The sequence below is a fragment of the Sinocyclocheilus grahami genome, unplaced genomic scaffold (assembly GCF_001515645.1).
Source record: "Sinocyclocheilus grahami isolate Dianchi unplaced genomic scaffold, SAMN03320097.WGS_v1.1 scaffold2232.1, whole genome shotgun sequence".
NCBI lineage: Eukaryota > Metazoa > Chordata > Actinopteri > Cypriniformes > Cyprinidae > Sinocyclocheilus > Sinocyclocheilus grahami.
The window spans coordinates 9,175-20,980 of NW_015507411.1; the positions used below are offsets into that span (position 1 = coordinate 9,175).

Sequence of the window (11,806 nt, forward strand, 5' to 3'; positions counted from 1 at the left end):
ATGCGCCAGCCTGACCTACCGCCGTATAAGCTTTCCCAACCAGACTCGATGTAAGCCTAACGGGCCTGGTGGGAAGCTTCGGGGCCTTCAGGGACGATGCTGAGGATGGGGAGTGATAGTTCGCAAGCGTCTGCTCCACCACTGGCATCGCCCCATATACCTTATCATTCAGCCAGCGGGATCGCGAGCCTGGCCGCTCTCATCAAACGCAGCCAGGCGAGAGCGGAGCGTGCGCAGCGAGAGCTAGCAGTGATGACAATCAGCTGCTCGAAAGCTGACCGTGCATGCTCCGCTCCTAAACAAATGACACACAAATCGTGTGTATCCCCCGCCGCCAGATATCGTGGGCAGGGAGAAACACAGCGTTTGTAATGCCGTTCGCTCGCCATAGACTTTCTCATTGTTTTATATATATGAGTGCTTGTGCGGACAGACAACGGTAAATAGACAGACACATACACAGAGCGCTACTGAAGAGCAGAAGCTGGTTTGTGCCCGGCCGAATGCACTTTTATGCTTTCTGGTGCTTACGTCACCCAGCTCGTGACGTCTCGCTGCTCCATTGGATGGATTTGACACGTGCTTCAGAACGCGGTCACGCAAGGGCATTCCCAAAGCGCCGGCCGAATGCACTTTTATGCTTTCTGGTGCTTACGTCACCCAGCTCGTGACGTCTCGCTGCTCCATTGGATGGATTTGACACGTGCTTCAGAACGCGGTCACGCAAGGGCATTCCCAAAACGACTCGACGCAGCTCGAGTTCCAAATATATATATATATATATATATATATATCTTCATCTTAAGTTAATATTTTAATTTCTAATCTAAACTTGAGAAAATTGTAGTGCTCCAAAAAAATAGTTCCTTGTACTGCAGGTGCATAAGGGTATTTTAAAATGAGCAAGAGGGTGGCTAACCGCACACTGATCCACTCAAGACTAAAAAACATATTTTTAATTTTTATAAATTGCATTGTGCAAAGTGCATGTGAATTAAAAACAGATGGACACGAGCAAGCAAGCAAACGTTTCAGCACATTGCTATCTGCAGTGCTTTAGAGCACTGAAGATAGCAATGTGCTGAAACGTTTTTGTCTTGAGTGGATCAGTGTGCGGTTAGCCACCCTCTTGCTCATTTTCAAATTTCTAATCTAAAACATACATTTTGTATAGTCTTTTTTTTCCTCTCAAATTTCCTGTGGATTATTAAGCACCTCCTTGTGGTCCATTAGGGGTTCCGGGACCCCTGTTTGAAAACCTTTGGTCTAAGAGATCTGATTTCAGATATAACTCAGATATAACAACTTTTTAGACAAATTTGTAGGGTAGTTAATGCGTTTTGCTTTTGCTCGCTTTTCAATGGATTGCACAAGTAAACAAACAGAATCTGTGCTATCCATTAGTGTGTGCATATGGTCTGTACTAATATTAAGCAATATGTTTTATTAATCAAACTATTCAGTTATTAAAGTAACCTCTCTGTGGCTCAAATGGGCTTTGCTTTAAATGATTTGTATAGCAAATTAAGTTTTGGCAGCTTTGTTGGCTCTCAGAAAAGTTGTGTTGCTCCCTAGCCAGTTCATTAATGATTATTATAAAGTTTATTCTTTATTTAGTTGATTATTATAAAATAAGGTAATTTTTCAGTTAGAAGACACTTTATACCTAAGCATTAAATGGGCAAATTACAGTACAGTTTTACTGCAGTGACTGAAACAGTTTATCTCGTTCTTGGGCACTATGGTGTTTAAAGTTTAAAGCAGTTTAAAGACCCCGATATACTCCCAGCAAAGTTATTTTTCTTTCTTGGATTAGGGGTAAAACAAAGTTTGAAATACCTGAGCAGCAGTATACTCTTAGCTAACATCCCAAGTTGCTGGGAGCAGCTTTTAGATGAATCTCTTAATATGTCTTGCAAGCTTTCCTCTCAGTAATGAAAATAACACACAATAAAAATGACAGCGGTGAGAAAGCATCTGATCATAGCGATGTGGATATGTTTTAACCAATGCTGCAATTTGGCACTCCAGTTAAGTCACATCATGTTTATTTATATAACAGTTTATACAATAGATTGTTTTAAACACGCGTTTTTACAGTATTAAACATGAAAAACAATGTTAGTGTTGCTTTCAGTTAGATTTACATTTTCACTTTCTACTATAAAGCAGCTCTCCAGGGTGTTCACATTATTACTCACGTTGGACCTCAACAGACTAAAAAGAAGAAATTAACCTGGAGAAGATTTCTATGTCAAAGAAGGCAGAGCCCCAGAGCCGTACACCTACTGTACCTATTACACAATCACCACAGACCATAGTTCGGAGGTGTTTACCAGACTTTCCAGTGAATTCTTCTAGAAAGTTTGCTTTGGCCAGCTGTTTTAAACACCCCAAACTAACAGCCAAAAAATCTGTATTTTGGCTTAATTTGGTTCAAAATGACATCACAGCGGATCATTCTCTGATTCTGCTTGAAGTATATAGTGGGGCCTTAGGATTTCCCCCTTCTGGGATTTGGCCTGCAGCCACTGCATTCTTCTTAAGAAATGTGTATAAATATAGATCTTTAAAGGAATAGTTCATAACCCCCCCCCCCCACGGTGAAGGGGATGAGAGTCCAAAATGAGAGTCCAAGCACATGATAAAAACATCACAATAGTCCACATGTAATCCACACGACTCCAGTCCATCAATTAACATCTTGTGAAGTGAAAAGTTGCTTGTTTGTAATAAATAGACTTTTTCTTTTACTTTAAACCTTAAAATACGAGTCCATCCAAAGTCATCCTGTCTGAATCAGGAAAGAAATATGTACAAATCAAGCATCATTTATAAGTGAAAACAGTTCTAAACAAATATGTTGTTGGATTTTGATGTGAGAAGACAACAGCGGATGGACTTTTTCACTGGAGAAAGTATTATTATGGATTATGGCCTGAATTTGGCCAGAAGCAACAGTTTAAAGTTAAAAACATCTGGATGGATTTGTTTCTTACAAACAGCTTTTCACTTCGCAAGATGTAAACTGATGGACTAGCGTCGTGTGGATTATCGTAATGCTTTTATCATTGGTTTGGACTCCCGTTCCCATTCACTGTAAAGGATCCATTGGGGAACAAGTGATGTAATGCTAAATTTCTCCAGATCTGCTCTGATGATCTTGGATGGCCTAAGGGTAAGTACATTTTCAGCAGAGTTTTATTTTTTTGGGTGAACTATTCCTGTAACCACAACTCTCCACCAGATTTCTTGTTTATCTAGTGAAACCATCAGCATGAACACTGGTAATTGAGGCTGCTTATGCATGGAAGCTAATTGTAGAGCATGGAAATGGGCACATTAAATTTAATGTGGTAAAATCATCAAAGGCTTGAATCTGATCAGACTATACTAGCAATGGCAAGGTCAGCTACAAAAAAAAAATATGTAGGACCAGATTGGGTCACTAGAGGCAGCTCATACAGTATGTTCCTAATCACCTCACTCTGGCAGCTGTAGCGCATTGCATCAATGTGAACACACATGCACATGTTGGCAGACTGCAAGAGCATAACAATCTCTCTTATTTCTATGCATGGAATGAGGCTTTTTTATCCGGTTGATTTTATGTCTGACTATTGGCTTCTCAGATGTCAGCTTAGTACAAAGACTATGATGGCTTCTCAGCTTAAAATCTGTATAAATGTATACATTAAATATGGGAACTGGCTTTATCTCTGTTTAGAAGACAGAAATAACTAAAATAGATCAAAAGGGGTTGTAGGATATTCTTCATGCAGCTGGTAATGCTATTTATGCTATTGTTTGGCATCCCATCTGATGTAGGTAATATTTTATCACCGCTTTCTGTAGCAGAATACTACTTTACCTTGAAATAAATACAATAAAAAGTTTGTATTTTGCAATGTGCAGATTGGAAAGTGAACCCTCTGTCCCTCTACCGGTGGGCTATTATTGTTATCAGCCTTGAGATAAAGACTCTAAAGAGCAAAGACAGTCATGTGTGTTTGTGCAAGATAAGCCTCCGGTAACAGTTCTACACCTGATTCAGATCCTCATTACAGGGACAGATAGACTAGCCTCATGCACATTGGATTTCCATAAATCCTGGAATTTCCTTGCCCACCTGAGGTCGGACATGCCGTTGAAAAAAATAATAATAATAAAAACTGTGTTTGTTTTAGACAATTATTGGGAGAGCTTTGATATGTGTGCTCAGAACATTGTAAGGCCCAAATTTAATACATAAGCATAGATATAATATTCTATAGGGTTTAGATTTTGTCTTCCAAATATCATGGCACTTTCTATGCACAGCAAAAATTTGATCCATTCTGACAGGGAATGAATGAATGAATGAATGAATGAATTAATGTATAAAAAAAAATCAATTTAGCATTTTTTTTTTATTTTTAAGTTATAATCTAATATTTGTTTTATTTAATGTCTTTCATAATTTTAATTTAATTTAATTTAATTTCTTAATTTCAGTTACCGAAACAAGATGTATCAGTTTGTTAACGATAACAACACTGAACTGTTAAACAATTAAAGGTAAGTGTGCTATATAAAGAAATTGCCATGCCTTGTCTTAAACTTATTTGAGGTAAAATCCCCCTTGTTACTGGAGCAAAATACAAGTCTAATGCACCCAAAAATGAAAGTCAGTGGTGTTGTTTATTTGGTCCATATAATGGAAGTCAGTGGGGTCCAGTGTTGTTTTAGACCCCACTGACTCTAATTGTATGAACACAAAACAACTGAAACATTCTTAAAAGTTCCCTCTTTTGTTTTTACATAAGGAAGAAAATAGTTTTCATTTTGGGTGAACAATCCTGTTTGCTCTGCTAGCTGCATATGTTTACATATTTTTTTTTAAGTTTAAATAAAACATTCCTTTTTGCAGATATTATGTTTCACCATTCATTTTTAATAAAAAATATGTTTTTGATCATCATATATATATATATATATATATATATATATGCACACACACGCACAGTGGGTTAAAACTAGTGATAAAACCAGTGATTCTGTTTTTTTCTATTATTTCTTTCACTTGGATGTTATAAGTTGCACTGAGTAAAGACAGCTGGGTAAAACAAAAACTGTGTCCATCTTCATTTCAGGCTTCAAAGCAACAAAATGTGATATATATATATATATTGTTTTGTTTTGTTTTTTTTTGCCTCTTCCTTATGTGAGAAAGAGCCCAAGATGCTCGTCTTGGGACTTTTGCGAACAAAACAATTAGCTTTAGCACATGTTTGAACAAAACATAATTAGCTTTAGCACATGTTTCATCGTTAAGCCCTGATGGAATGTCCTAGCAAAAGAAAAAAAAAACTTCCATTGGTCTCCGATGTCTCCAAAAGACCTCTCACATGTATTTAGCTGTCTGCAATGGAACAGCGAGAATAGCTCTTTGTTTTTCCAAGAAGGGGACTGCTTGTCTCCCAACATCTCTCTCTGGTTAGATGTAGTCTCCCAAACCCATTTTACACAGGATGGTTCTGCACATTTGTGGCAGACCTCACCAAATGAATGACTGTCTGATGGGCGATGGCTGGAGATTTGATTTTGTAATAAAGAAGACAGCGTTAAACATAGACGGGCCAAAGAGTTCTTCTGCAGCAGATTAAGACTTTAAAATATCCATCAATCTGTAGGAGGTCAGCTTTTGTTTTGATATGGACAAAATTATGGACATATTGTCTTTCTAATGGAATAAAGAAAAGGGACTCTCAAATGTTTCTCTGAAACAGTATATGGCAAGGGTCGGCAAGTAAGTTTGGCATCGGGCCAAAAAAAAAACCTTCGCCACTAGATGGCGGGCCAGAACATAGTCAAAGGATAATTTAAGAAATTAATTGATGAAAAATGCAACTAGAATTGCCTGTGACAGACTGTTACAGTGCCTTTTGTAACTGGTAGTGAGCTGTCTGTGTTAAATCCTGTAGGAGGACAGTCATTATCAAAAAGCCACAATTTTATGGTGGTGTCCGGCAGAGTATGTGAGTGGCTAAAGTATTTCAGTATGTTTGAAATATCACAGTTCTGTTCTTAACATATTAAAAATAAAATAACAGGAGAGTTTAAAAGTGGCTTATTGGAACACTAGTCTGCAAACTTTTTTCCTACCACATGACAAGCTAATAACGTGGTTGTCAGCATTAAAAGGTATAATTGCTGCTTTTTGCGGGGCAAATTTTGTTTGTGATGAAAATAACAGTACGTTTTCGTCAGTTATTTTACTTATGGATCAATGCATTTCTTACAGATTTCTGCTTATTCGAAATCGGATACAGATGAAGTAGCACTGTAAGATTGCATTTGTTTGAATGCATTACTGAGAGAGCGAGTGCGTGTTATAGTACTTGTTTAAATCATGCTTTCAGTTGAAAATATTCAGTATCTAGAAGGAACAAACAAATTCCTTGAGAACTATAACTTCCCGCTCATGTCCATTGCCTTCATCATAGCCTTCACATTCTTTCCGATTTGAGTGATCCATCTCTAGCTAAATATGTTTAACGTGAATTCTTGCTAAATATGCAGTTATATGACGGGCAGTTGGCATGAATTGCACTCGTGATGGAACGGTAGTGGAGCGCTCTTGGAGCAAGTGAAAACCACGACGCTCCGACTTTTAAAAAAATCTGCTTCTTGCTCCAGTCAAAATCACACAGCTCCACTCCACGCTCTGCTCCCACTCCGCTCCGCTCGCATACTCTGATTGTGAGTAACGTCTCGGTTACGTATGGTAACCCGTGTTCCCTGAAGGAGGGAATGGAGACGTCACGTCGGATGACCGACGAATTGGGATCTCGCTTAGAGAGACCAATCTACTTTGAGTGTAAACTAAGCGAGCCAATGCACATTGGCATGCGATTATTGCATCCAGCTGCCGCTGATCACAGCGTGAGTATAAGTAGGCAGCAGATGCAGCGCATATTCAGGTTTTCGCTGAGGAGCCGAGCCGGTGACCCGGCCGCTCAGCGGTGGTACAGGAGCTGTGACGACTGGACGTGACGTCTCCGTTCCCTCCTTCAGGGAACGAGGGTTACCATACGTAACAGAGACGTTCCCTTTCAGTCGGTCACTCTCGACGTCACGTCGGATGTCCGACGAATTGGGATCCTACCAAAAGGCCACAGCTACTGCCCCTTCCAGTGTCCTGTGGAAGCCACCTGCGTCCTACTTTTTGGCGTAGGCCAGGGCTTGCACAAGAGGACCAGCTACTGCTGCTATGGCACTACCCAATGAGTAAGACTGGATAACACTGGGAAAACAGTGTTGTCACTGACACGGGAAACCACCACCTCTGAAGCGCTGTACCGCCAACACGAAGAGCTCTCCAAGAGCGCGCTGAACTCGTTCAGTCTTCTTCTCTCAGTAGAGTAGTCAGGAGCAGAACGAAGTGATCGCTCAACTCCGAAGCAAAAAGCTGAATATGTGCTGCATCTGCTGCCTACTTATATTCACGCTGTGATCAGCGGCAGCTGGATGCAATAATCGCATGCCAATGTGCATTGGCTCATTTAGTTTTCACTCGAAGTAGATTGGTCTCTCTAAGCGAGATCCCAATTCGTCGGTCATCCGACGTGACGTTGAGAGTGACCGACTGAAAGGGAACTGTTACTGTCATGACAGATCTATTTCAGAACCAGGTGCTATCAAAATAATCTGGCTGGGGGCGCGGGCCAAGCCACCTGTTGCCGACCACTGGTATATGGCATGTAGTGGAGCTTTTATTTGCTACTGCTGACGTGCTTGACTATTATTTTTAATACACTTAAAAACTGTTTATTTATGTTTTTTAGCATTTTATATATATATATATATATATATATATATATATATATATATATATATAATATATTAAAAAACATAAATAAACAGTTTTTAAGTGTATTAAAAATAATAGTCAAGCACGTCAGCAGTAGCAAATAAAAGCTATATATATATATATATATAATCCATGACTTAATTACAGTTCAGTTTTAAAACTTGAAGGCACAATATGTAATTTACGCCGCTAGAGGGCGCGTATTCAAAATAAACAAAGAGGCAAAGGCGTAGTTTGATGACGGCGTGACTGAGTGTGGAGTCGTGGGAGTTGTCGTCTTCATACCCACAGCCAATGCAATCCGACGGGACTTGGGCAGAAATCATGTTTATGGATCAGCTAATGATTTATTAACGTAGTAGAATGAAGCAGGGTGAGGCTGAAAGCCGTCGAAGCGAAACGAGGCCGCTGAACGAGCGTGACACACGGCTAGAAAGCAGCAGGGCTTTTGTTATGCCACAGTCGACCACTTCCGCTCCTTCCGGTCGTGGGAAAAAAAGCAGCGCTGTTTTATTATACTAGATACATTTGAAAGTTCTGTTATTATGCTACTCTGTGCGGTCATCACCGGTCTAATTAAATGCACAACATATTAAAGCATCTTTGGTGTTTCCATGTTTTCTACAGAAATCGAGGGGTTATGACGTCATTGGCAGGCGACACAATGACACTATGGACACGGTCCGTGTCACTAGTTAAAATTGAAACATTCTTTGAAACATTTGGGATAATGTAAGTACACAAGTACAAAATATATAACACTGTTCTAGTGGTTTTTGGATATTTTAATGAAAAAATCTTACATATTGTGCCTTCAATTCATTAGTTTGGTAAATGGAAAAACAGCTACTTTTGCTTTTGCATGAACTTAACTAATTTTATGCAGCGCTCTAATTTAAACTATTTTTTTGCCCTTTTTTATGTCACCTTCTTTTACACCAAAAATCTTTGATAAAGGCGCATGTCATGTTGGTTGCAGAGGTAGCATGCAACTAAACACTGCTCATTTCAAGTCATTCCATGTTTATATAGATTTGGACTTACCCAAAAGAGGTGTAGGCCGAGTGGGCGAGTTGTTTGCTCTGTAATTAGCCCATCTGTTTCCACCAGTTCGATCCATTCAGGCCAATTTGTGGACCTGATGTGAATATGTTAGGCTGACAGACTGAGAAATCATTCATTCACAGCCAAAGAGCCACTTTTCATCAGAAATACTGTGTTCCACCTCATTGAGAACACAATGAGATCAAAGGAGCCTTCTGAGACTTCATCTGTGTCACTTTTTACTGCTGTACTCGCAATGTGATTGCATGTTTTGTAATAACTCTTATCAATTATTGTTAGATAAACTTTTACATCATTATGAACTTTCCAGTGCAGAATAAACAAAAAACAGTTAACATCTGCACCAGGCTTATTGATGAGGATACAAGTTTACAACAAGGACTTCCCACAGGAATCTTCCATATTCCATTTGCCGTTCATGAATAATACATGGAGCCCATAGACACTCATTAATCTTACAGTAGTTATTCTCCAATCCCTGCAAAATCATCAGCAGCACGTAAACACAGTCATGCAGAAGCTACTCAGAAATCCAGCCAGGAGTATGAGTTGTGGGCCTCAGTCGTAATTTAGAGTGTTATCTTGTCAGAAAAGTGACTCTCCTCAATTAATTACGATAGCAGAATGGGACAAAAGCAGTCACTGGGAAGTCGCATCCAAGCGTGGGTGACGAAAACCTGCCTTTTTCTGCATCCCTTGTTGATCACGGATCCTGGCGGCTTTCCAGATCCCCACAAATCCTGGTGATCATTGAGTTGCCACTGCAGCCCTGCCTTAATTTGTCAGCAGATGCTTGTTTTTTCTCTGTTTTGCTCTGTAGTGAGATGCATTTCCCTCAGCGTGTCTTCCAATAGCCCACCTTCCTCATCCTCCTCTGTTGACTGCTCAGGCATATAGACTCCTGGACAGGTGCAGGAAGCAGACAAGCCAGATGGCCCAGAAAACTTAAGGAACTTTGTTTTCTCTCTCTCTCTCTCTCTCTCTCTCTCTCTCTCTCTCTCTCTCTCGCTCTCGCTCTCGCTCTCTCTCATTCCCTCTCTATCCCTCTCTATCCCTCTTCTTATTTTATTTTTTTAAACGAGTTCCTTGCAAACACTGATGCTTCCAGATGCTCTCATTTGTAGATTAATGTCAGGGGGCTGCAAGGTGAATCTCAATAGACCTTCCTGTGATCGGCATCATGGAAAGCTTTGTTCACCTCTAATGCGAACGTAACCAACCCTGAGGATTCGCCAGATCTTTGGGGTCTAAGTTTTGCATGTTCTCCCAGGAATGTCAGCGGTCCATGTGGAGAAATCCGTCTAATCTGACTTTGTTCTGTGTGTTTAGGTATTTTTATCTCATTAGTAACATCAGAGTTAGCTGATTGTTTGCGATGTGCATGACCTTTTTTGGTGTAAAAACTATCACTTGGTTAATGAGGTTAGGTTGATAGGTTTTTCTCCAGTTAATGGTCCTTATGTTCAGCTTTTACACATGTGACATGAGATTACCTTTCACACATATGACATTAGATCACACTCAGTGACTTTATTTTTGTGTTTAATTTAGTTTGACCTTTTTTTATCCAGAGCAATGCAGTACACAGATCTCAATACAGTATGAGGTTAAGTGTCTCCCTCGGGGGCATAATGGTTATTTCAGGAGCTCTCCAGCTCAGGTCATTTATAATTAAAGCATTATTCGGACAGGATTATTTTTTAGAAATTATGTTGTGTTACGGTTAATAACAGAGGTCATTACATAACATATTTATTTAGACAGGATTGCGATCACAGTATATCGGCACCATGTTGATTACTGGATGCAAGAGATATTTTAGCGTATCATTATCGGTCAATATTGAATATACATCAGCCAATATTGTGCACGCTTATTTTCCCCTAATTTTACTTTTAGATTAGATTAATTTTACCTTTGCCCCCATGTTAAGCTCACATTATAGCATCATAAACATCATTTTAGCTTTAGGTTTATTATTTATTTATTTATTATTCATTTATTTTTGCGTTTTTATTTATTTTTTTAATTTGTGAATTCAGTGCATCTAGAAAACAATATGACCATGTATTTTTAGTTAAATAATTATAACTGTATATCATTTAAAAATATTTTCTTAATCAAAGTTGGAAGAGATTCGTGTGGAATAAATGAATGTATTAATTTATATGATTAGGATGCATTAAGTTGATCAAAAATTACATTAAAGACATCTATCAAAAATAAAATACAGTTTCCAAACAAATAAAAACTGTTTTCAACATTGATAATAATAATAAATGTTTCTTAAGCACCCATTCAAGCATATTGGAATGATTTCTTAAGGATCATGTGACACTGAAAACTGGAGTAATGGCTGCTAAACATTCACTTTTGCCATCACAGGAATACATTACATTTGAAAATATATTAAAATAGAAAACAATTTTAAAATAGTAAGTTCATAGTATAATATTTTTTTACTGTGTTTTCGATTGAACATTTCAGTCATTTTATTTATCTTAAATCTTAATAAACATATATCAGTGTCATTATGGTCATAACATCTCTTTTGACATATAACATCTTTGCTGTGTGTTTTGTTTGTTTAGGTTATTTTTTAAGAACCAGAGCATCTCCTGTCCAGCGCTCATTCCAGGGCTGCATGCAGCTCATTCAGGTGGACGATCAGCTGGCTGACCTAACCGCAGTGGAGCAGGGAAGGATGGGAGCCTTCGAGAACGTCAGCCTGGACATGTGTGCCATCATTGACAGGTTAGAACCGATCCTTCTTCACTTGCCCTGCCTTTCAACAAACACTGACTGAGACAGTGATTATCAGGTGCAACAGACTGAGACTGTGGCTTTATCCCCACCGGTGGCATCTGCCCTGGGGGCAGGATCTGTTGC

At 39.1% G+C, this 11,806-nt stretch overlaps 1 protein-coding gene across 1 annotated transcript in view; it reads left to right on the plus strand.

Moving 5' to 3' along the window:
- Window positions 1-11,806, plus strand: part of LOC107574447 (contactin-associated protein-like 2) — a 34,219-nt gene that overhangs the window by 5,077 nt on the left and 17,336 nt on the right. Inside the window, exon 3 of the mRNA XM_016260884.1 lies at window positions 11,509-11,671. Within this exon, the coding sequence (XP_016116370.1) occupies window positions 11,509-11,671 (163 nt within the window). The remainder of the gene's footprint in view (window positions 1-11,508; window positions 11,672-11,806) is intronic.